At 53.8% G+C, this 25,359-nt stretch overlaps 1 protein-coding gene across 3 annotated transcripts; it reads left to right on the top strand.

Moving 5' to 3' along the window:
• Positions 1–986: 986 nt before the first annotated feature.
• Positions 987–23,477, top strand: LOC134429839 (protein argonaute-1). 3 transcript variants are annotated; one of them, XR_010030656.1, is made up of 20 exons: positions 987–1,073; positions 7,949–8,132; positions 8,828–8,948; positions 9,077–9,262; positions 9,529–9,661; positions 9,762–9,896; positions 10,150–10,237; positions 11,207–11,354; positions 11,457–11,576; positions 12,168–12,290; positions 12,652–12,785; positions 13,925–14,109; positions 14,261–14,420; positions 14,706–14,796; positions 16,477–16,671; positions 16,831–16,965; positions 17,824–17,925; positions 18,703–18,902; positions 19,328–19,822; positions 21,069–23,477. XR_010030656.1 is itself a non-coding variant. In XM_063177219.1 (19 exons), the coding sequence occupies exons 1-19, from the start codon at positions 1,049–1,051 to the stop codon at positions 19,434–19,436; spliced, it is 2,574 nt and encodes an 857-aa protein (XP_063033289.1). In that variant the 5' UTR covers positions 987–1,048; the 3' UTR covers positions 19,437–23,477. The 3 variants fall into 3 exon arrangements, 1 of the variants encoding a protein (XP_063033289.1); XR_010030655.1 differs by having other exon boundaries at positions 20,943–23,477; XM_063177219.1 differs by having other exon boundaries at positions 19,328–23,477.
• Positions 23,478–25,359: the final 1,882 nt, after the last annotated feature.

Below are 25,359 nucleotides of genomic sequence, written 5' to 3'. Positions count from 1 at the left end.
GAGCTGTGACTGAGAGCGGGACAGGATTGTCTGAAATGCCCGGCACCTTCTGCAGCCCCGCCTTAGGTGTCAGTTCCGTTTGCAGATCCTGAGGCTGCTCAGCCTCAGGGAAACCTGAGGAGCTCAAGCCCCAAGGTTTGCTCATCCTGGTGTCTTCCAAACACGATGTAAAGACCAAACCTCAGGAGCCCAGGGCTGAATGATGTGTGGGATTCTGTGCCACCACTTTGCTGTCTGTGCAGCTCCAGTTCCAAAATCCCAGCTGGATCCTGCTCCAGCCACTCCCTCAGGACAGCAGGAGCTGCTGCTCATGGTTTGGGAGAACAGCACGAGATGGGAATGCTTTGACAGCCTCAATTCCTGGAATGGACCAGCCAGGAACGCACACCTGGGCTCGTTGTGGGAGTGATGCTCCTGGGGTTTATGATGCTATTGACAAAGTCAAGGCACAGGGTCGGGATTTGCGCTTCCTGGGAAGGACAGGTCTGGGACGTGGTGGGAGACAGGATGGAAAGGGGAATGGGACTCTCTCTCGGTTATGTGCATTTAGATGGAGCAGGGCCACGGGGAATTCCTGCCTGGCGAGACTCAGGGCACTTCAGGAATGACCGTACAGCGGCCGATACAAGGACTGGCCCTTCCTCCTCGGCCCGGCCAAACAAAAAAAGTCAAAAAAAAAAAAAAAAAAAGGAAAACCACGAAATAAACCCACGAAATAAATATTTGTGGCAACGGCGCAGCAGGGTGCCCGAGCGCCGGCGGGCGGACAGCACTCCGCCGCTCCCCGGCTGCAGCGAGGCCGCGGCTGGGCATCCCCCGCTATCCCGAGCGGAGCCCCCCGGTTCCCCCCGGTCCCCGCGGGCCCCAAGATGGCGGCGGGGCCGGCGGGCGCCGCCTTTGTTGCGCGCGGGGCCGGGCGGCGGCGGCGCGTGCGCGCGGCGTGAGGGGCGTGAGGCGGCTGCGGCACCGGCCCCGGCCCTGCCCGGCCCCGGCCCCCGGCACGGCCCTGCCCCGGCCCCCGGCTCGGAGCGGCGCCCGCGTGGATGGGATGGAAGCGGGACCCTCGGGAGCAGGTACCGCCGGCGGGGATGGGGAGGTCGGAGCGCTGCGCGCCGGGGAGCGCCGGGAGAGCGGCGAGGGGCGAAAGGGATGAGGCCGGTGGAACGGGGGGCGGGTGTGCGTCGGGGGCCAGGGGGCCTGTACCGGGTGGGGACCGGGGCGGGGAGCGCGGTGTAGGGGTGTGCGGAGAGGACCGCGGCGGGCGGCGATGGATGTGGCGGCGGCGCGGGATGTGCGGGGGCGATGCCGGGGATCGGCGGGTGTCGGAGCGCGCGGCTCTGAGCAGCGGGGCTGCGGGGGGGCTGCGGGGCCGGCGCGTCCCCCGGGTGCCCCGAGAGCAGCAGCGCTGTGGGCGCTGGGCAAGCGGCGATGGACGGACCTGCAGAAACCTCGCAGGAGGGGACACAGGGCCGGGGTCACGTCCAGCCGCAGGTCCCCAGAGCGCGGAGCGAGCCCTGCTCAAGGGGCCTGTTCTGCACAAAGCAGCAGCAGCATCCCCCCAGCTTTCCAACCTTCCCCCCAGCTCCCATTCCATTCCCCCTATCTCCCGCCCCCATCCATCCCCCCGGCTGCCTTTCCACACCCTTCCCTGCCATTCCCCCCACTCCCCAGCTCCCATTTCGTGCCCCAGCTCCCCGTTCCCGAGCTCAGGGAGCGGGGCGCCGGCTGCAGCTGGCGGGAGGCCGGCGACGCCGTGTGCCGTGACAGCACGAAGCGTCTCCCCTGCCCGTGCCAGGGCATGCGCGGAGCCGGGGCTGAGCCTGGCCCCGGGGGCCGAGCTCCAGAGCCACCCCGTACCCCCGTGTCCCCTGCCCCAACCTCCGCCCCCCGGCTGGGCACGGGAGCAGCTGGCAGTGCCCTTGGTGCCGGGCAGCTCCGCGGGGGTTTGGGGAGCTGTTCCCTAGGCAGTAGCATCAGCTGCTGCTCGCTCCTGTGCCTGGCCTGAGCATCGCCAACTTGTGCTGCCTTGTGCTGCTGAGCCGCAGAAGGATTTTGGTGCCTAAAATAAGGCAGAGGGAGGGATGGGGTGATGGAGACGTGGGTCACTGCCCTGCTGAGGCACAGGGCGATGGGGATGGGGAGCTGCTGCTCTTCCAAGGGACAAGGCACAGGGATCGGCAGTCACTGCCCTACCACCTCTCTCTTGTGCTGGTGCATTTGCCACCCTCCATAACCCATCAGCCTGGTGAGATTTTGACAGAAATCTGCTGAGTGTTTGTAAACTTCAGTCCTTTCTTACGATGTTTACTTAAAGTGTGACACAGAAATCTCCCTCTGTCTGCCTTAGCTTCTGGCTGCTGGGTGCTTTGTGTTTGGGCTGATTTATGGCCTCTGGAAGCCGTGATTTGGCGGCACCACAGGCTTTGCCAGCGCCTTGGGGCGATAGCAGCACTGCTGCCTCAGGGCCACGCAGATAACGCTGCCAGGCACCCTCCTCCCCCAGCCTGAAATGATGCTCTTAAGGTGCTTCAAAATAATCTCTTGTGTTGTGATGGGGATGCACTTGGTGGACAGGTTTGGGTTGTGAGGGCTGCACTGGGAGCAGGGCTCTGCTGTTGCACCTTTGGGAGTTTCCCCTTCTGTCTGACTGGGGGATATCTGCTCCCACCCCTTGGGAGGGGACTCATGAACCCCATGTTGTCAGAGCTGCTGTGAATCCTGCCCTGCTGTGGAAACCCTTTGCTTGTGCCAGACCCTGAGCCTTGCATGTGAGCTCTGATGGTGCTGTGGCTTATCAGGGCAATAAGGCAAAAACTGGCGTGTGCCTGGATGTGCCCAACATGGAGATGCTTGGAAAGGCAGCGGGAAAACCCAGGACAGCACTCGGGGAAGCACACACATGCGGTGGTTTTAAAAACTAAACTTATTTTCCCACAACTTTTAGTTTATCCCTTGTGAACTTCCTAAAGGCTGTTAATCTCAACCGTTGTCTTCCTGTGCTGAACCTTGCAAAAACCCCAAAGCTGCTCCGTCTGTTGGGGCTCTTTATCTTCAGGAAACACGAAATTGCGTATGCCTGGTTCTGGGACGGGATTAGGCTGAGAAACAAAGCCGGGAGAAGCACCTTGCCTGGAGACACAGCACGGATGGTTTATCTCTAAACACTCTTTGCAGCCTCTCCCTAAACCCTGGGAAGAACAAAACACAGACAAGTTATTAAGATGGCAGACGCGAGGAGGAAGCCAAATCAGGCAGAGAAGCTGCTCCTTGGGCAGGGCGATGTGTGCAGAGCCACGGGCGGGTTCAGCCTCCGCTCCGGAGCCGGTGCCACTGCAGGGCTGTGATGGGACAGAGAGGAGCCGGCGTCGCTTTTGTCCTGTCCCTCCGGCACCGGGGGCCGCCTTTGTCTGCAGCTCTCGGCTCTGCGCGTCCCTGGCTGCTGCCTGGGCAGCGCAGGAGCAGCAGGAGACCCCGCAGGGCTGGGCAGGGCGTCTCAGCCTCCACCCGGCCCAGGCACCATGAGCGGGGACCCCAGGGTCACTGAGCAGAGTCACCCGGTGTGCTCAGCAGGGGTGCTGGCACTTGCGGTGACAGTGTTTCTCAAACCCGTCAGAGGGGTGGAAAAGAGAGCTGCTGGACAGCTGAGCCCAGCTTGGCAGAGCCCTCACGGGTCAGCTCATGATTGAGCTGTGTCCACACCGCTGGCATCACCCTGCTGGCATCACCACACCGCTGGCATCACCACGCTGCTCTCCAGAGCCAGAGCAGCTGGAGTACAGCCCGTGTGCGGGTGTGATGGGGTTGGCACCCCTCTTGCTACTGTTCCTTGGGCTCTGTTGTAGCCCCTACAGCTTCACCCTCTTGCTCTGCTCAGCCTGTGGGACTGCATGTCCCAGGAATGCAGGGACACCATTCAGCCAGGCAGGTTTATGGCTTGCACTTTAGGGTGTCACCTGTGATTTCCAGTGGGAAGCACAGCAGTGTCCTTTGCAATGTTTAGTGTGAGGATATGAAGAACTCAGCAGTTTACAGATGTCAGTCCTGTAGTAAAACCGTTTAAAGCCCATTTTGACTCATTTTTTGCATGAAGCCACCCCAGAGCAGGGCTGAACCAGAGCTTGGGCAGCTCAGCTGTGCCCTCAGCAAGCCAGGCTCTGGTGCACAGACAGATTTAATGCTGGGCTCTGATGGCTGCAGATGGAGCCTCTGTCCCGTGTGTGCATCACCTGCTGTAACTCAGTTTGGTGTCAAACCAAAGAGCACTCACAACTGCGTGACCCTGGCAGTGCTGAGGTCACTCGGGAGGAACAGGCGGCGATGTCTGGCTTGGCAGAGCTGAGATGGGGCTTTTTGAAGTCTGGGCTGCATGGAATGGTGTTGGTCTCCTTAGAGCCAGTGGTTTTGAAGCTGTCGAGCCTGGAGATCGGGAATGCCAATTGCTTATCCTCCCCAGCAGCTGCCTTTCCCACTGGTGCAGCCCCTTGCTTTGCTCCCCGGCAGGGATTTCATTTCCCGGGGGGATTCTGGGGTGGTTTAGGATGGAGATGTCTCAGGGTGAGGATGGACACGCTGCGTGTCCGGTGGCATTTGTTGTGTCTGCACCTCCGTGATTACCGGCCGTATTTTGGCGGGTGGGTGTGCGGACAGGGCCCGGCACGGACCCGCCGCCGCCGCCGCAATAAAACTCCCTTTTGTCTGGGCCCCGTTCCCGCGGCCCCTCGGCTGAATGCGGCGCTGGAGAGGATTTCAATGACATGGTAATTTCATGCCGTCCCACCGGCGGCTTCGCCCGGCGCAGGCAGCTGTTGGGCAGCGGGTCGTGTTCCCCAGCTGTTACAATAAATAACAGAAACAAAGCGTATTCCAGCGCTAATTACCTCAAAGTTGCTCTCACTTCGTTGGCTCTGCCCTCGCCGCCGTCTCTGCCCGCGGTACCCGGTGCAAGGGCGTCGATGCTCCGCCGCCGGCGCGTCCCCAGGGCACTGCTTTGTGTGCGAAAGTCTGTGATTCCTCCCGGGCCGCGGAATTTCTAATGGCAGCGGATTTCATCCCGCTCACTGGCCGCATTGTGCTGCAGGAACAACACTCGCCCTGCAGCCCCCGGCCCCGGCGCCCGCATTTACATGACAAAGTGGGAGCCTGTGCGGCTTCGCCATGGAGAGTCGAGGTATGCAGGAGCCAACCTCCCATGCAGGAGCCCCACTATGTGCTGGAGCCCCCCTGTTTCCATGCACTTTGGGTAGCTTTTTAACGAGGCTTCTTCTTGCTGGCTCCTTTGCTGCTGCCTGAGCCGGCTTCAGGCATGAGGTGCCTGGGGATGGCAGTCGAGATGTCTGTCTGAGATGTCTGTCCGAGATGTCTGTCCGAGATGTCCATCCGGGATTCCCTGGCAGCATCCTCCGAGCCAGGGGAAGGGTGGCTTTCACTGAGGCAAATCATGGAGGGACCCTGTGTGCTCCAGGGCAGGAATGTAGCATGTGAAAGGATGAGCCAAGCCTGCATGTTCAGCAAAAGGTTTTGGGGGTCTCTCCCACCTGGGCTGAAGCAGCCAAGGCTGGGTGAGAGCCTGCCTCACATGCTGGAGGTGCTGCCTGGGCAGCTGCTTTGGCTTGTCAACATTCAGGGACTGTGTGTTGTGGTCACCAAAATAAAACTCTGTGAGTCAGCCCAGCGCTGAACTTGCCTATCCTCGATGCTGGTCATGGTCCTACCCTGGTCTTTGCAGAGCATCTCCTGTGCCATCAGGTGCTGCTCCTTCTGGCCACTCTGCCCGTTTATCTTACCCTGTTTGCTGTATCTTCTGTGTCCAATCAAAATTCTGAGCCAACTTTTGTGTTGCTGGAGGCTGCCTCCTTCCTTCAGCTATGATTCATGAGCCTAATTGTGGGGTGTTGTGTTCATGAGGCATCCGGGGATGCTCTGGCAAAAGGGTTTGCATGGATAAGCCTTAGTTTGGGAGTGACTGAGGCAGTGCCAAGTGTGGGATTGCTGTGGGGCAAATTGATCATACCTCTGCAACTCCTGCCAGCCCTAAACTGCCTTCAGCTCTTCTTGGGCACCCAAGTGCCACCGAGCAGCTGTCAAACTGTGGCCACTGCCCTGTGTTCCCTGCATCTGTGGGGTCACCATGGGCACAGGGAATTGCCTGTGGTCCTGCTCACACACGGCTGCCGGGATTGTCTGAGGGGTGAGATGATCCAGAGGAGGAGAAGCTGTGGGTTCTGGCCTTGATGTGGCTGCAGGAAAGGCAGCAGAGAGCTGCTGTCCCCTGACAGATCTTGCAGGTGGGCGGTCTGGCTCCTCACTCAAACTCAGGGACTGGGAGGCTCCAGCAGCACTGGCAAATACCTCTTTGCTTGTGAGCCATGATTTAAAAATGCATCAGCTCGCAGCCAGGGAGGTGGCCACTGCCAAGAAATGTTAATCATGTGGAGACATGACTTATACCGGGAGCAGCTCATCTGAAAATCAGTTCCTTCAAACGAGCTTCTTCCGAAGTGCAGCACAGATGTTTTTTGGGGGCGGCTGGCACTCACCCTGTCCTGGGGCAGCTGTGGGTGCCTGCAGGGTGTGAGCCCCATGGTGAACTCAGGGATCCCCACCTTGCTCCAAGTCCTGTGCTGCTTTGTCTGAGGAGGTGCTGGGGCCAGGCAAGCCCCGGCTTGGGGCTCCGAGCAGGTTTTGGGTCTTGAGCTCCTGTTGCAGGGCAGAAGCAGGAGCAGAGGTTGGCTTTGGAGAATTAACTTCTGAATCCAGCAGTTCAGCCCCTGGATGCTCACAGGAGTTTTCCCATCCCCTCAGTGTCCTGCAGCACAGGTGGCCTTCCATAGGCAGGAAAAGTCTTGCAAAGTTTGGGTGCAAAAGTAAAAGGCAAATTTGAAGCTTAGTTTGCTGCTCTGCTGTTTTTCTGCTTCTGGTATTTTTAGCCTGGAATGGAAATTTGGATTTAAAAAGGAAGTGGATGGGAGAAAGGGGTGCTAAAAGCACCATGTGTTCAGGAGCTGGAATTGGAGCTGGGTGCTGTCTGTGGGCCGGTGTGGACAGTTGGCTGTGCAGGTGGAGCTCTCCAAGTACCCCCACACTGATCCCCACACCGGCCCAGCTGGCTCAGACCTCACGGGGTTTGAGGAACAAATAGAAGGTGCAGACAGGGAGGGGTGGAGATGGGCAAGGTGGGAATGGGGCAGGAAGGGCAGAGCTCATCACCTCAGGGAGCAGCGGGGTGGAATAATTCCTTGGCAATATTTTCAGATACATTTGAGTCCAAGGGTGCTGTTGATTTACAAATGCAGCTCAGTCATGTAGCCATGTGCTGGTGCCATCCTGCATCTCTCAAACTTCATAAGTGAGTCTTTCTAATGGGAGTTGTGGAAAAACTGGTATTTCCCTCCTTACAGGTCCCCACACTGCTTCAAGTGGGGATTTGGGATTGGTTTGGAATTGCTTTGGGGGTTTTTTTGTGCAAAACCCAGCCGTTCAACAGTTGTGTAGTGCAGATGGAATAATGCATTTCCTGTTTCTCGTGAGTTGGAATTTGCTGGGGAATGAAGGGGAAATGCATGTGTCTGTATGTCCCTGCTGACAGAGTATCCAGGGAATTGCATCCCCTTGGAAAGGGCACCATGATGATGGAGCTGGTGCTGCTCTCCCGTAGCAGGTGGCAGTGCTGGAGCCTGTGCCAAGGGAGTCGATGGGGCCCCTGTGCCTGGCACTGCCCTTCAGCAGCTTGGCTGGCACCAGTGCTCCCCAGATGGTGCCCAGGGAAGCTGCTTCCTGGTGTGCTGCTCTGAATTCTGCCACTGCCACCTCCTGCCAGGAGGAGGGGTAGTGGGACACCTTCCAGTTCAGGATGTGGTGATGGAGAGCGCTGTGACTCTGAGATCTGTCTGTCCGTCTGTCTGAGTATGGGGCCCCTGGCAGCCCTCCTGACCTGTGCTCCCTTCCACAGCTGCAGGCGCATACCTGCCCCCCTTGCAGCAGGTGTTCCAAGCACCACGTCGGCCTGGGATAGGAACTGTTGGCAAGCCCATCAAGCTCCTGGCCAACTACTTTGAAGTGGACATTCCCAAGATCGATGTGTATCATTATGAAGTGGATATCAAACCCGATAAATGTCCACGCAGAGTCAACAGGTAAGGCAAGTATTAGAGGTTTGGCACTTGTTCCCTGCTTCTGGTTTCCTAGTGGAGACTCTGTAAGTGCCTGTCTCTGTCTTTGCAGTAGAAGCCATCAGGGTGACCATTATGGTAGGGGTCACAGCAGTGGCAGGGGTCATGGCACTGCATGATGCCCACAGGTGGCTGGACCCCCCAGCCATGTTTGTGCAGCCAGTGCTGCTTCCTGGCCTGGGAGCACGAGGGGTCTGGAGCCTCAGCACAGTCCCTGCTGCTCCAAAGCAGCTGTGCTACTTTGGCAACAATCCCTGATTTAAAAATAGCAAGCCCAGACCTCAGGCCATCATGTTCTTTTCTTTGTTTTTCTTTTTGATGTGCTCTTCCCTGCCTGTCCCCTCCTGCCCCTGCAGCCTGGGGAGCTCTGTGCCCCAAGGGCTGGCGAGCAGATGCTGCATGTGCTTTGTACACTCCTTCTTCCCCCCAGTGCCATGAACACTCCTTCTGCCAAAGCCAATGGCAGAGCTGTGGGACAAGGCACATGTCTGCTTGTCCAGGGGCTTTCCTGCCCCACAGGTCTCAGCTCTGTTTTCAGTTGCCCTAGGGAGAGAGGCTGGGGTGGACTGAGCAGATTGCAGAAGGTATCAGGCTGTAAAGAAAGTGACAAAACAAACCTCTCCCTTCTCTCCTCCTGCTCCTCTATCTTGCCTGTGTAGGGAAGTCGTGGAGTACATGGTGCAGCACTTCAAACCACAGATCTTTGGTGACCGAAAACCAGTCTATGATGGGAAGAAGAACATCTACACTGTCACAGCCTTACCCATTGGGAACGAGCGGGTAAGAGTGGCAGCAAGCCCCATGTGGGCACTGTGACCTCCCTCCTGCCTGGGAAAGACCAGCAGAAAACAACCTCACCTCATCCTGCAGGGATGCCATGGTCACTGTCCCTTCCCTCCTGCACCCAGGTTGACTTTGAGGTGACGATCCCAGGGGAAGGCAAGGACAGGATATTTAAAGTCTCTATCAAATGGATGGCCATCGTGAGCTGGCGCATGCTGCACGAGGCCCTGGTCAGCGGGCAGATCCCTGTCCCACTGGAGTCTGTCCAGGCTCTGGATGTTGCCATGAGGCACCTGGCTTCCATGAGGTACCTGCACTGAGGGACAGTGGGGCTGTGCCAGGGAGGGGAGGGGACTGCTGCCCTTGGCAGGCTGCTGTGGCTGAGACTGGCCTTGACAGTCATTGGAGGAGGCAGCTGTGCCAGCCGTGTCCTTGGGTGCTCCTGTAAAAGAAATAGATGCAGCTGGCAGGGTGAGTGCCAGCTCGAGGGTCTGAGGCTGCTGCTGTGGGCCCAGTGTGTGCCATTGACGTGTTCACAGGTTCCCAGGTGTTCACAGGTTCCCTGGTTCACAGGTACACTCCCGTTGGCCGCTCCTTCTTCTCCCCCCCTGAAGGCTACTACCACCCCCTGGGAGGGGGCAGGGAGGTCTGGTTCGGCTTCCACCAGTCTGTCCGGCCTGCCATGTGGAAGATGATGCTCAACATCGATGGTGACGTTATTTCTCATGCTGGGGGGCTGCAGTGGGAGGGCTGGGTGTATTTGGGAAGGCTGGTTGAGAGCAGAGACACATGGTGATGTCTGTCCCACAGTGTCGGCCACTGCCTTCTACAAAGCCCAGCCTGTGATTGAGTTCATGTGTGAGGTGCTGGACATCCGGAACATCGACGAGCAGCCCAAGCCCCTGACAGACTCACAGAGAGTGCGTTTCACCAAGGAGATCAAAGGTAGAGCCCCCAGAGAGCTCTGGAACCCGTCCCCTGACACTGGCTATGGCTTGTGTTCCACCTAGCCCCTGCAGTAAGGTGGGGCTACATTTTAAATGTCTTCTGGGGCACCACTGCCTCCCTCATGCTATTGCTGAGGTATTTGCAAGCAGAAAATTAGTTAAGGAAGCTGTTGACAGTGTCCTGGAGAAGGGACAAAGGGAAATTGCTCCCATCTTCACCATGACTGTGCTGTCTCCCTGTCTCACATCAGGTCTGAAGGTGGAGGTGACCCACTGTGGGCAGATGAAGAGGAAATACCGTGTGTGTAACGTTACCCGACGGCCGGCCAGCCACCAGACGTAAGGCGGGTGGGCAGATGCCCTTGGAAAAATCCTCGCTGCTCTCCTTGTTAACAGCTGCTGGTGTCGTTAGGGAGAGCTGAACAGGAAGCTCCAGTCTTTGATGGCAAAAGGAGCCCTGTGCCATGTGTGGAGTGGGATGCAGGGAGATGGGAGCTCAGAGGATGCTGTGTCTGGCAGGCAGAGCGCGGCGGCGGGCGGGAGCTGACATGCCAGGAATTGTCCTACTTTTTACCTCCGGGTTTGGTTTTCTTCATTCTTAAAATACTCACTGCCGGAGCAGAGACTTTATCAGGGGCTAACACGAGTGTCTGCCTGGAATTTTTTGTGTGTGCCTGAGAGCAGGCTGGGCCTGGGCACCCCTCAGTGTCTCCTGTGCATCAGCATCCATGGGTCACAGCCTTGGGGCTTGGCGAGCACAGGAGGAATGTGGCACCTCGCTGATGTAGTTCAGCCTGGCTCTCCTGTAATTTTGGTTCTGTACAGAGTATCAAGTCAATTCTGCATTTTCATGGAGCTCTTTATGGGGCTGGGAGTAGCTCTTGCTGGCTGAGGATGGGTATTGCACTCCAGCTGTGTCGTGGCACCTCTCAGCCCTGCAGCCAGAAAGTTTGATTTTTTCCCCTGTTTCTGAAGGGAGATGTTCCCTTCCTGCCTCCCTCTGCCCACCCTGCAAGTGCTGTCCAGTACCTGCAGACACCAGTTAGCCTTTTCCTGCAGTTCAGTTCAGCTCCCAGAGAGGACACCAGGCACAGAAGCCCTCCTGAGTGACAGTGTTGTACTTTTGCGCCCAACCATGGCATGTGTGGCAGGTCCTGCAATAAACATCTGCCCTGATGTTTTATTTTGTTGTATGGCAGCTCAGGGTGGGAGCCTGGCAGCTCCCTTTTCCCAGCCACAGTACATAGTGCCTGAGGTCTGAAGTGTCTGTTCTGAGTAGGTACATGCCTTGTGTCCTGCCTCTGCCAGGTTCCCCCTGCAGCTGGAGAGTGGTCAGACAGTGGAGTGCACAGTGGCTCAGTACTTCAAGCAGAAATACAACCTGCAGCTGAAATACCCTCACCTGCCCTGTCTCCAGGTTGGCCAGGAACAGAAACACACATACCTTCCCTTGGAGGTGAGTGTTGGCACCTGTGGTTTGGAGCTGTGCTCAGTTGTGGTCCCCTCGTGTCTTACCTGTCCCCAACACATGGCTGCTGTCTGTCCCCTCCCTGTGCAGGTGTGTAACATCGTGGCAGGCCAGCGGTGCATCAAGAAGCTCACGGACAATCAAACCTCAACCATGATAAAAGCAACAGCCAGGTCTGCCCCAGACAGGCAGGAGGAGATCAGCAGACTGGTACGTGACACAAGTCCTGGGGAGGCAGGGTTGGGGCTTGGCACCAATGGCAGATTATGGCATTTTGTCCCTGGTGGACTTTGCCATGGTTCTGCTCCTCAGCTGCTCTGTGGTGGAGAGCTGTGACCTGCTGAGGAGGTGTTGGTGAGGTTAATGGTGGGGTTTTATCCCCCTTTTCCCACTGAATCTCTGTGCAGTGGTGCCTGTGTGTATGTAATGGACAGTGGCACAGGTGAGCCTGGCTCAGAGAGACCACACAAACGCACATGCCACAAATTCAGGCCCTTGCATTGATGGAGCCTGATCCAAAGGGAGCTGGAACTAAAAATGGGAAACAGATTAAAGACACATCCCTGGCTGTGCTGTTAGTTGTATTGTTTAGTGTGTTTCAAAATCAGGTCTCCATGTATTAGTTGGCAGGAGAGGATTTGGGCCTCAGTTTTGATCTGCTCGGCCTCCCCTGTCAGAGGTGCTCCACCTGCAGCTCTGTGGAGAACAGGGTTCAGGTGTCCATATTTCCTGGCCAGCTGCACTTGCCTGGGATGCAGCAGTTGGTCCTACTCCCTCCCACGGCCTTCCTTCCCTCTGCAGATGAAGAATGCCAGCTACAACCTGGATCCATACATTCAGGAGTTTGGGATCAAGGTGAAGGATGATATGACAGAGGTGACAGGGCGGGTCCTGCCAGCTCCCATCCTACAGTATGGAGGCCGGGTAAGTGGGGCTGCCTGGGCTGGGCTGCACTGTGCAGGGAGATGCTGTCCACAGCTGGAAACACTGCTTCTGAGCTGGAATGTTGTATCAAAGTGCCTTGGCTTTGAGTTTTTTGCAATATAACTGGTTCTGAAAGTTGTAGCCAAGAGTCATTGGTGATGAGATGAAGAGGAGAGGGGTGCTCAGCATAGGGCAGCTCGGGTGAACGTTCTCTCACTGCTGAGGAGCTGAGGCTGTGCCCATTGCCAGGCAGTCAGCTCCAGCACTGGGACAGGGAGCACAGCCCCAGGCCATGCAGGGCTCTGGGGCTGAGGGGCCAGGCAGGCTGTGGCTGTGCTCTGACCCTCTGTTTGCCTTGCAGAACCGGGCCATTGCAACTCCCAACCAGGGTGTGTGGGACATGCGAGGGAAGCAGTTCTACAACGGCATTGAGATCAAAGTCTGGGCCATTGCCTGCTTTGCCCCGCAGAAGCAGTGTCGAGAGGAGGTGCTGAAGTAAGGAAAGGGGCAGCCCATGTGGATGGGGGAAGGCAGAGGGGCCGTGGCTGCAGAGCCACACTGCTGCTCACAGCTGGGGACTGGGGGTCTGGCATCTCCACTGCTTGTGGTACCAATCTGATGTGGGGTGTCCAGTTCCTGTTGCTTTTGCTTTATCCAGAGAGCCTGTTTGTCCCAGCTGCAGATGGTCCCAAAGCCATCACAAAGCTGCCAGGTTGGAGTGAGTACCTGTGAGCTGTCAGTCAGGCTCCTCTCAATCTACTCTTTGCATCAGGGAGCTGCAGTATTGAGAGATGAAACTGCCAGCTTTAAAGCTGTATTGAACTCTGAATCTCCCGAGAGAAGAGGTTCTGAGGATTAAAAATTTTCCCAATAATCTGAAATTATGTAATTAATGTAGGAAGCACACTAACTTTCCACCGGTTATTACAGAGAAGTTTTGGGCTTTCTGAAAAGCTTCAGTGGTTTAGAGAATATGTTTCTCTAGCAAAGTGACACAGAGCAGGAACAGTTTATTTGATTTAGGGAAATGGTCACTTTGTTTTTGGATTCTTCTGAGGCCTTAGGTTTCTCCTGACTGAGAGTGGATGCATCAAGGTGAGCACTTTGTGTGTTTGGCATGGTCAGTGTTTGGGGTTTGGAAGAGCTCAGAGTGTCCAAGTCTGCAGTACCTGGGTGCAGGTGGGAGTGACACTGCACTCCTCCCGTGATCCCTTTGCAGCAGAGCTGTGAGCCCTTTGTTCCCTCTGGCTCTTATGGCATCAAATCCTTGGCATTCCCAAAATCCAGAGTGTGGCTGAGTTGTGGTAAGTGCAGGCTGGCATCAGCTTTGCAGTCACCTGGAAATCAGCTGTTGCAGGCAGCAGGTTTGTTTCCTGCTGCTCCTGCTTCCTCAGGGAGAAGGGCTCAGCTCCGTTGCATTAGGAAGAGTCAGTACATGGGTGAGAGGGCACTGAGAGGGGACAGTTGAGCCCTGTCATGTGCTGATCTTGTGTTTCTTGTTCCATGCATGTGCTGGGTGCCCTAGAGCTGATGGCCCTGTCTCTGTGCTGTGCTGCAGCACTCGGCCGTGGGGCTCAGTGGCACAGCTGGTGTGCAGGAGGGCTCAGGGCTCACAGCTTCTCCTCCCAACACAGGAACTTCACAGACCAGCTGCGCAAGATCTCCAAGGACGCTGGGATGCCCATCCAGGGCCAGCCCTGCTTCTGCAAGTACGCCCAGGGTGCAGACAGCGTGGAGCCCATGTTCCGACACCTCAAGAACACCTATTCAGGGCTGCAGCTCATCATTGTCATCCTGCCAGGGAAGACACCTGTGTACGGTGAGTCTGGGGCCAGCACAGAGAGGGGCTTTGGGCTGGCTCAGCAGGGCTGGCTCCTGCAGAGCTGTCTCTCCCCATTCCTGAGGGTGCTGCTGGAAGTGGTGCAGGGCTGATTAATTGCCTTGTGCTCACCTGCTTCCTCTGCCCACAGCTGAAGTGAAGCGCGTTGGGGACACTCTCCTGGGAATGGCCACACAGTGCGTCCAGGTCAAGAATGTGGTGAAAACCTCCCCACAGACCCTTTCCAACCTCTGCCTCAAGATCAACGTCAAGCTTGGCGGGATCAACAACATCCTTGTGCCTCACCAGCGGTTCGTATGGCCACTGCCTCTCGTACTTTGGGGGTTGTACCCCTCATCCCTCATGATGCTGCCTGCCTGGTTTACATGGTGAAGAGGGGGCCTTCATAAAGCAGCTCTTTGAAATGGGGGTTTGTAACTTGTTTCACCTTGTTGATAATGAGGTGTTGATGTGTCCAGGCCAGAGTTGGAGATCAGGAGATATCCTTGATATCATCTGCTCATCTCCATTGGGTTCTACATCGCCCGGAGATGGCCCCAAAAACTCACTACTTGTTTTCTCTCCTCTCCCACCAGCTCTGCTGTCTTTCAGCAGCCAGTGATCTTCCTCGGAGCTGATGTCACTCACCCGCCAGCAGGAGATGGGAAGAAACCCTCCATAACAGCTGTAAGTTCACAGCTTGGTGCCCAAAACCCTGCAGGATACAGGAGCTGGAATGGGATTCACGTGTCCATGTGTTACTGCTGTCCCCATAATGACACTTCTCAGGGTAGGCCTGTACCCTGTCAGGTGATTTTATCTGAGTCCTGGGAAGTTTCCTCCCAGTCCCTTCCTGCCTCTCCATGCAGGAAAGCTGCAGTTTCTGGGAGCTGCGGGGAGACTGGCAGCTGCCAGCAGATGGGGCTCGTGGTGTGCTGGCCCCGAGTGTGGCCCTGACAGCGCCAGGAGCTTGGTGCTGCATGCAGTCATTCTGGGGCATCCCTGTCCAGCTGCAGCCCTTCACAGACCTTCCCCCTGCTGGAGAGCTGGGGTTTAGGACATGGAGGAAACTGGCGTGACTGGGCTGCTGAGCCCTTTGTGCAGGAGGATTTGCCTTTTTCTCAAATTAAAAATGAGCATCCATGGAGCAAAGTGCTGCTCGGTGCCAGCAGGGCCAGGGACAGCTTGGGCCCTGTGTTGGGCTGGGAGACACTGCCCTGTGCTCGTTGCCATGCAGGATAAGCACGTCAGCATTTTCCTATTAAGTTCTTAACTTTCCAGGACTCACAGCTCAGGTTTTCCTTGGCATGCAAATGCGTCTTTGGAGGAGTGTTTTTTTCTTAATTAGAAGGGGTTGGGAAAGGCTTTGGGCTGTTTGCTGTAGGTGTGGGTGGGACAGAACAGTCTGTTTCCTGGCGGCAGAGCTTCCCCTCTGAAAATATCTTTTGTGGTTTGTGCAGGACCACTGGGGCTTTTTTCTTAATTTTTGTGAAAGCTTTTTTGAAGCTGCAGGGGAGGAGAAGGGAAGAGCCTTTGAAGTAACTGGACCGTGTCCTTGGTGTGTTGCTGGTTGGACAATAGCAGTGGGTCTGTGGCTGAAACTAAAGAAACAGTTTCTGTTGTACACATTGGTTCTAGTGGGAGAGCCCCAACCCCAGAGCTGTTTGCAAAGTGAAAATGAAAGTGTTGGGGAAGGCAGGGGCAGCAGATTCACACTGCTCAGGATGTGGAGTCTGTGGTGCTTCCCCTCTGCTCAGGGAACATGGGGCACACTGCACAGTCACTGCTGAGTGTGGGGAATGAGGCAGCTGGGTGTTTGTGCCCCAACATGGGCCAGCCCTTGATTCACACTGTGCCCCCAGCTCTGTGTCACAGCCAAGCCCAGCTGTCCCTGAGCTGTTGCTCTGACGTGTCTGAGGTCTGCCTGCACTGCAGTGGGAACTCCCTGCTCAATGGCTGCCATACAGTGACTCGACCTTCCACATCCTTGGGCTGCCCGTGGCTGTCTGGGGCAGCCCCACTCCCTCTCACTGCCAGGCAGGAGAAGTGAAGCAAGGGCAGAGCAGCAGCAGTCCCCCACAGCCACAGCATTCAATGGCACCCACCAAAGTTGTCTCACTGGAAATTCCCACAAATGTTTAAAAGGGCATGGCAGAGTGTGACTTCAGGATGTGGCTGTGACCAGGGATGTCCCTTTTGGGCACTGATTGCCTGTACAGTATTTGCTGTCCCATCTGATCTGTGAGTTCAGGTGCTCTGTTTTGTTTCTGTGGGAAGCAGGTGGAAGCTGGCAATGTCCCACATCCCCTCTGTCCTTCCTGGTGTAAGACACGGCCTGTCTGTCTGTCTGTCTGTCTGTCGCTGCAGGTTGTGGGCAGCATGGACGCCCACCCGAGCCGGTACTGTGCCACGGTGCGCGTGCAGCGTCCTCGCCAGGAGATCATCGAGGACTTGTCCTACATGGTGAGGGAGCTCCTCATCCAGTTCTACAAATCCACACGCTTCAAACCCACCAGGATCATCTTCTACCGTGATGGTGTTCCTGAGGGGCAGCTCCCACAGGTGAGCACCCCTCAGATCCCTGTTTGCCAGTGGGGCTGCACCAGCTCCCATGGAGTTCCTTAGGGGTGCTCAAGGACAGCTGGGTGCTGCTGTGTCCCCTCATTCTGTGTGCCCTTGTGCTGCTGTGTCCCCTCATTCTGTGTGCTCTTGTCTCTCCAGATCCTTCACTATGAGCTGCTGGCAATCCGAGACGCCTGCATCAAACTGGAAAAGGATTACCAGCCTGGCATCACCTACATTGTCGTCCAGAAGAGGCATCACACCCGTCTCTTCTGTGCAGACAAGAACGAGAGGGTGAGTGCTGCAGGGTGCCAGGGCTGGAGGCGGCTGATTCATCCCTGTCTGATGGAAGAGCCAGCCCTGGCTTTCTGAGGGGAAATCTCACCGCTGGCAGGGAGAGCTTGTTCTGAATGAAACGTGCTGCTCAGTGGACTCCTACAGCCACATGGATTACTCTGCTTCTAGAAGCCCAGCCAGCTGTTTGCTGTTATTATGAGTTACTGGGTGCTGATGATCCTGGTGACTCTTGAAATAGCCTCTGTCAGCTTGAAAACATCTGTTGTTTTGGTGATAGCTGGAGTTGCTGACGTGACAGTCTAAATAACCCCTTGCTTGCTCACAGCTTGTTCATGTGTGCTGTGTAGTAACATTGATTGCTGTCACTGTTCCTAGATTTCATCTGAATTTAATGATCAGATTGAGTCTAACCAGATTGCTCCACATGAGCAGGAAGATTTAATCTTGGGAACTAAAGACAGTTTTTGATCAGGATATAAAAGCCCCAGTATCTTGTGGCACAGACTCCAGCACATGCTCTGCAGAGATCCCTGGCATTTTCCTCATCTCTGTAGTAGGATGGGCCCCTGCCCAGCCCTTACCCTGCTGCTCTCTTTCCCGTGCTATTGGCTATGTCATGCCTGGTGTTGATGCCTGCAAAAAATGCCAGCAGGCCTATTTGTGCAGGGAGCAGAGTAGGATGAGCTGCTTCTGTTCCCTCTGAATAGGCACTTGGAGACCATCTCTACATCTCAAAGGGAGATGGAAACCCTCTACCATGGTCCTGGGACAGGGCAGCTGTGTTAAAGACAGTGCTCTTGGCAACTGGAAATAACGAAACTCTGCAGTGCTTGGATCTCTTTCTATTCCCTGCAGATTGGAAAGAGTGGGAACATCCCAGCAGGAACAACAGTGGATACCAACATCACCCACCCCTTTGAGTTTGACTTCTACCTGTGCAGTCATGCAGGCATTCAGGTACTGTGCTCCAGCACTGGCTCTTGGGATGCTGCTGGGTTTTTGGCTGCTGTTACAGATTGTCCTCATGCATTTGTCTTGGCCCTGTCAACAGCCAGGATTTGAGGATAGTTGGATCTGAGCTGCCACTGCGGTGGTTTGGCAAGCAGGTGCAGGGTCTGTGCCGCTACTGCATTGTGTGGCACGTACTGGGTTTCTCTCCTGGAGCCAAGGGTCTCTCCTAAGAGATTTTCCTCCATCAGAGCAGCCAATTCAGCAGCTTGTCAGCTGGTGTCTGAGCGTGCCGGGCTCGCCGGGGCGCCCGCTCATCAGCAGGGACCTGCTGTCTGCCCGTGGGCGGGAGAGCCAGGCCAGCCGTCCCTGCCTGCTCTGCAGCTGCCTGGCTGCAGGCAGCCAAGATTAGTCAGAAACCGGACTGGAAAAACTGCAGCTGCTTCCAGAAGAGAGGCTGCTCGGCTTCCCCTCCTCTGTGCAGACAGTGGGAACTGGCCTGGGTCGGTGGGGATACAGTGGGGGATGCACTGGGGGATGCAGTGGGGGATGTGTGGCACAGAGGGAACAGGCACCAGGCAGCAGCATTAGTGCTGCTTTGCACCTTGGTGCTAAGGGTTTTCCTGCCTCAATGCCGTGGAGGGTTCTCACAGCAGGGAAGCACAGGCATCCCTCCTGCCTAGGCTGGATCACAGATCATTTAGCTCAGGGAGGAGCTGATGGGCATGTGAGGCAGCTGCATCCAGGTGCCAGCAGCATCTCTCACACTGGCCCTCTCCTTCCCAGGGCACCAGCCGGCCGTCCCACTACTACGTGCTGTGGGATGACAACCGGTTCACGGCGGACGAGCTGCAGATCCTCACGTACCAGCTGTGCCACACCTACGTGCGCTGCACCCGCTCCGTCTCCATCCCTGCCCCGGCCTATTACGCCCGGCTGGTGGCGTTCCGGGCACGGTACCACCTCGTGGATAAGGAGCACGACAGGTGAGGGGCAGAGCTGTGGCTCTGGGAGGGCACAGGCAGGCATGGGAAGGGGATCTTGATGTTTGAAAGTGCCTGTGTCTGAGAGTGCTGCAGCAGAGCGTTTCTAGGGGAAGACCTGCGTGTAGCTGCATCCTTTTAAGGTTCAGCACAGGGGGAACGGGGATAAAGGAGGGTTAAGTTCTACCCTAAGCTCATCCCAGGCTTGTGGGAGCATTCCTGGGGTGTCTGAGCATTTCCAGCTGCCTCAAGGTGCTGGAATCTGCAGTACAGGCATGGTGACCAGCATGCACAGCATCCCTGTGCACTGCAGTGAGGTGGCTTTCTGTGCTGCCAGCGCTCAGCTAATCCCTGTCTACAGGGGAGTTTCTCAGTGTTCCTGAGGGGAAAATATGAAATAATTACACAGTGATTTCCTTGATTTTCAGTGGCGAGGGCAGCCATATATCTGGACAGAGCAACGGCAGAGACCCCCAGGCCTTGGCGAAGGCTGTGCAGGTTCATCAGGACACTTTACGTACCATGTACTTTGCTTGAAAGCCTAACTTTTGTTACCTCACTCAAGAAAGCTTTCAGATTTGTAGGAGCCATACAAAAAAGGAAGCATTGGGACACCTTGTTTTTTTTTCCAATGAGAAATCACTGCAGGGCAGGCAGTGTCGACTTGAGGCAGGAGACCAGCACCATGGGACAGAACGATCCAACACCTTTGTAGGATTGGAAGAGACTGATGACGATGATGATTATTTTTTTAATTTTTTCTGGCTTTGCAAAATTTTGACCTGACCAAACACATGAAGGCATTCAAGGGAAGGGATAAAACTCCCGGGAGGCGGAAGCAGGTTGTCATTTTTAAGATGCAATACTAGAGACTCCTGACTGTGAACTGGCGGCTTTGGTCCTCCGTTGCCCACCAGGCGCTGGTAGGTATTTTTTGTGGGGGTTGGGGGAGGGGATTTTTAGAGCCTTAAAACAGAAGACTAGATTTATAAAACTAATATTTTAGATTATGAGATGCTTTAATGGGTTGAGGGGAAAAAAAAAAAAAAAAAAAACAAAAACAAACCAACTAGTTTATAGGAGAATTGTAACACTAACAGTTCCCCACCCTCGAGTAATTCCCCCCGGATAATGTAAGGCACCCTAGCACTTAGCTCAGAACTGAAAACTGTCTTCCTCGTGTTACAAGCTAGTCAGCTGCTGCCGCTCAAAGCAACAGTCACAGACTTTTCCATGGGTGAGTGCCTTACTATGATGCTGCAAAATTTCAATGTTTTTAATCTTGTAAGGAAACTAGTAATCTTGTCTTGATGGTGGTCCATATTTCCATCAGAAGGAGTTAATTTCTATGGTCCTCAGTTGCAGTTTGTGTCAGATCACGACCTCACAGTGGTTAAACCCCATTGAAAGATGTGCACTTTCATACAGGACACGTTTAATGGCTGCTGACCCATTTCTGTTTCCAATGTACTACTTGTTATTTAAAACTGTTTCTGACAAATGGGGGCATCTCCATCCCATTAGGACAGAAAGCGCTATCCATGTTTTTCTTTCTTTTATTCCCCCCCCCCCTAATTTTTATGATGGACACCGGGATTTTTTTACTAAACATTATTTTTATACGATATTGAGTCTGTTGCCAAAATCCACAAGTCATTAACATTCTCAGAGTTTACATCCCCACGCTTCCTGAGGCTGTGTACTCACACCACAGCTCTCCAACATTTCTGTCCAACGAGTGCTGCAGCCTGTGCAGTGCTGGGTGCTCCACAGTGCCCATGCCAGTGTGCATTTGGCACGTGTCTGCCCGGGCCAGCTGCTTTCCCATCTACCACATCCCCACCTCCAGCACCTCCAGGCTCTCACCCTCTCTGCTGCTAGGTTTTGCTGCTCTTTGTGTCATGGTATCACTGCTCTCATGCCCAGGTTTTTTATTCTGAAAGCACACCAGATTGTTCCTTAGAATGATGAAATCCCTGTTGTTGTCAGGTGGGAAACTCCTGATTTGTGCTTGTACCAGGAAAACAGCCTTTTTCCCCACAGGAACCTGGTCACTGCTTTTCAGACCCGTTTTGCTGCACAGTGACCGTACGCACGGTGGCGGGGCCGTGGTGGCAGCTCAGTACCAATATCATCCGGGCACATTATCTGGGTTTTTTTCTATGAAAGTGTTCACAGCGCTTCCTTCAAGAGACAAACGAGGCGCACGCTCCTGCCACGTTCTGAGGGGAAGAGCTCTGGTATCATTTTCCTGCCCAACGCGTTTCCCAGGCGGCCCCACGCGAGCGCTGCCCCTGGCCCGCGCGCGGACAGAAGCACATCTCCACCTCTTTGGTTTGTACTTTCTGACGTTGAAACTTGCCTTGCCTTCATGAAAACCACACTGGTCATGTTGGCCCATTGAGCTGTCCTAACCCCGGGAATTCACTCTTCCCGTTTTCTTTTGGGGCAACGTGTTTGTGAACAGTGACAACATCACTATGCTATGCAAACTAAGTGCTGAGCCCACTGATGTCACGTTTGGTGAAGATCCTACGTTTAGCACAGTCCTGTTTTCCTCAAGACCACAGTGTTTGGTTCTTGTCCTCCTTTGCACCTTGTGTCAACCTCCACTGCTGTATATCCTCAAGGTGACGGGGAGGAGACCAGGACCTATCCGTGGTCAGTAGGTAGGGAACTCTTAGGAAGGCTTTTAGAGCGTAGGGAACACATCAACACTAAGTGTCAACATGAGAAGCCTACATTCCTCTACACAAGTGCCTGCATAGTGACACCAATCAGCACCTCCATCTCATCCTCCGAACTCTGACTTATGTTCATTGAAAGCAAAACAATCTCAGAGGGGCTGTTCCCGCTCACCTGGTGTTAGAAAGCTCCTCATTAAGAATAAAATCGGGGTCAAGGTCAAGGTTCTCTCTGCAAATCAGTTTGTTCACCAGCATTACACCGGAACGCGCCTGGCTGCTGCTCTGCAGTGAGGGGCAAAGGTATTTTGGTTCCTCGTTTTAATTTTAGTGTTTTAGTTGGGTCTAGAATTCTGAAATGTCTTTTAGTAGCTGTGGCATAGCACGTGCCATTTTTAACCATTTGAAAAGAGATAGTGTGGGCATTTACAGAAACAGCTTGTTGCTCTGTAACAATTTTTTTTAACCTTGAGACTTGAAATGTAAAATGGACCTTTAAGATTTGCACTCATTTGTAAGGTGGCTGTTCATAGAAAACTATGAATGAAGACTTGCTGATGTAGCACCTACTTTTAACAGCAATTTTAACTACACAAAAGCTTCACAGCTTCTGAAACTCTCAGCTGTTGACTTGCAGATCGTGTTCTGCCCTTATTTCACCCTCTGCATTGGGTTTTCATGGTTTTGGATAAACAAAAAAGCCAAACTCAGTAGCTGCTGTGCCCTTTAAACCCTGTTTCCACTTTGAAGAAGTTTAGAGAGGTTGGAGTGACCCGCATGTTTTCTATACCGGACTATGCACCGTACCCTCTCCGCGCTCCAGCATCGGCATTTCTCCCCCTCTCTTGTCTGAGATGCAAACGAGTAGCTGCATGTTGAGGTGCGTTTTGCTGCCTGTAGCGGATAGGTGTTACCCCAGGCACATATCAGGATCTGTAGTTAGCCCCAAACCCCACACGGGCATCCCGATCAGCTCTGCCTTCCCGAGTTCCACCTGCGCCTGGAAGCGTTGCCGAGTGCATGCAGCTCTGTGGGAAGAGGAGTAGTTTTCATTTACCTGTAGAATTGTTTCCCTCATCTGAGCAGGACGGGGTGGGAGGGCTGCTCTGCCCTCTCCCCACAGCTTCCAGGGCAGTCGGGGTGTTCTGGGATCGCACACGATGTCTCAAAGCATCCAGCGTTGCCTCGCGGAAGGTTTTCTTCTTGGAAAATCAGTGTGAAATAAAAGAATGTGATTGTTTCAGGAAGGGAAGCCAGACAGCAGGAGAGCAATAAACAAGTGAAATTCATATCTTGCCTGAGTGATTTGCACTTCAATAGTTGTGAAAGAAAATTTCCAGGACTCCAGTGCTTTTGTGTTTGATTTCCAGCCCCTTTCGTACCTCCTTTCTATGAGCAAGTGTGGGACTGTACATAGGGTGTTTACAGGATGCTCCATTTGGGTTGTTATTTTTCTTGTGGGTTTTTTTTGCTCTAGCTTGAACTCTGTATGGTCCATTTGTTAAATAGCCGTGAACACTTGATGTACAGTACTTACTAAACAAGCAGCAGCACAAAACTTATTTTATTAAGAAAATATGGCTTATATTTTAAAGGTTGAATATCAATTTTTTTTTGTATGTGTGGAATTAAGACTGGTGAAGAGTAACAAAATCCTTGGATTAGGCCAAAAGAAAATACTGTAAGATCCTAACCACCTCTTTATTAAAGAAAGCAGTATGATTAAAGCTCCAGAACAGTGTATTTATATTGGATTTGATTTAATTGCCTTTGTGGATTTTTATTTTTTTTTTTGCCTTGGTCCTGATTTTTGCTTGCAACTTCGACTTGCAGTCCCAAATGTCTGTTACCCTGTAACTGTTGGCAGAAGACCTAAATAAAAGCAATGTGAATATGTCGGGGTGACACTCCTGAGTCACATTGGTGGGGAAGGGACATGTGCATCCCAGGCATTCCCTGGGGACAGGCTGGGGGACAAACAGGGAAATGCTGACTGGAGCTGAATTGCATCAGACACTGCAGAGGATCCAGCATCCTCACTGTCCAGGTCTCAGTTCAATGAGAGCAACACTTAAGCAAATATGTGCTTAAATCTTCTGGGAATACAGTACAATTCCACTTTTATTAAAATGTCACCTGAGAACTGACTGATTTTGGGCTCCTGGGTTATTAGATAACAGAAATGTTCATCAAAATTTGCTGTTCCTGCAGCCTCACTGAGTGCTTCAGGGGCTCCTGGCTCTGAGGTGCTTTAAGGACAGATTTCAGACTCCTTTTGGATTGAGGTTAAACTCGATCCTCTGGGTTTCTGCACTGCCTCGTCTTTTGCATTTCCCATCATGTTTTACATTTCCCAGCTTTGCAAATCTTGCAAACATCCTAATCTTCTCCAATGCCAGCAGCCTGTGGTTGAGTTTTAGGGTCCAGAACTGAAGGTTGTTTACCATCCTCTGAGTTCCTTGCTGGAGGAGTTCTTTGTTTTACCTTACAAAGATGCAGGGGCAGACCTTAAGCCAATGAATGATTTAGCAGTTGAGCTGTAACTGGGTTTTTGAATAATGCCAAGGAATTTTAAGGAAATGCTAATGGCATGCAGGCACTTGTCAGTTAATTTACCTAACTGCAGCGCCAGAAAGTTCTGCCCTGCGATGGGCACCTCTGCAGGTCCTGCACACATCCAGCTGCTTTGTGGGTTCTATCTCCTATTTTAAAAAGAATCTTTAGCAGTTTTAAAGGGGCTTTTTCTATGTGAGGTACAACAGCAAATCGTGCCTTGTGCAGCTGGGTATGGAGTCCTGGAAAACAGGTCAGAAAACTGGTTTCAAGTGTTAGATTAGCATTTGAGCCCCAGCCCTGGTGCTGATTACAGTGCCCGAGCTGTGGGACCAGATGTGCTGCCCCTGAGGGATGTGTGTGTTTGCAGAGATGCCTCTCCCACGTATCTGCTTCATCCTGGAGATCACATTTCCCACTCCCCATTTCAGTTAGGAAATATTCTAGTAGGTTACCTTTAATTTGCATGGGTTTAAAATCCTTACTGTGTCACTTAACTGATAACTAAATTTATGCTTTTAAAGACTAATTCAGCTGGGAATCTTCAGGATGGTGATTCTTAATAACGACCCTGACATTTGGATTATGGATCTTTAACTTCTGTTGGCCTCAAATTCCAGTTCTTTGGTACTTCCCAGTTGTTTCCCAGGGGAAGGGCCCTCTCAGTACCACAAAAAATGACATTGTTTCTTCACAATGAGTAGCAGGTTCAAACCCACTTGGAAAAGTCCCAATATACTGTTTTTACAAAAAAAAAAAAAAAAAAAAAAAAAGGATCTTTTGAGGGCAGAGGAAATAGAAATAAAGGTGTCACTGCCTGACCCAGCAGTGAGCCTGTTGCATCTGGCACATTCTAATCTCTTCCCCACATGCCATTTGCCCCTTTCACCCCTCTGCTTGTTTGGTGCCAGTGTGTGTATAATATCCCTAACACAGCGGTACTGAACATTGCTAAAACGTCTCAAAAAATGAGGACAGGGCAAGCATGAGCTCTGAATTTATGTTGATACAGTGAATCATCAAATCACGAATCATGGAATATCCTTAAATCGGAAGGGATCCACAGGGCTCATCCAGCGCAATGCCTGGCGCTGCACAGACACCCCAACAACCCCACCCTGTGCGCAGCGCTCTGTCCTGGAGCTCTGGCAGGGTCGGGCCGTGCCCATCCCCGGGGGCCGTTCAGGGCCCGAGCACCCTCTGGCTCCCGCAGCCGGGCTGGT

This window comes from Melospiza melodia, chromosome 27 (genome assembly GCF_035770615.1).
Source record: "Melospiza melodia melodia isolate bMelMel2 chromosome 27, bMelMel2.pri, whole genome shotgun sequence".
Classification (NCBI taxonomy): domain Eukaryota; kingdom Metazoa; phylum Chordata; class Aves; order Passeriformes; family Passerellidae; genus Melospiza; species Melospiza melodia.
Note: the sequence above shows the minus strand (reverse complement) of the source record. Positions and strands in the feature narration are given on the sequence as shown.

Excerpts from the sequence above, each read along its gene's own strand:
- LOC134429839 (XM_063177219.1), top strand. The coding sequence starts at position 1,049 with ATGGAAGCGGGACCCTCGGGAGCAG. Across the intron at positions 1,074-7,948 it reads AGCGGGACCCTCGGGAGCAG|CTGCAGGCGCATACCTGCCC; the intron begins GTACCGCCGGCG and ends TCCCTTCCACAG. Across the intron at positions 18,903-19,327 it reads GTGGATAAGGAGCACGACAG|TGGCGAGGGCAGCCATATAT; the intron begins GTGAGGGGCAGA and ends CTTGATTTTCAG.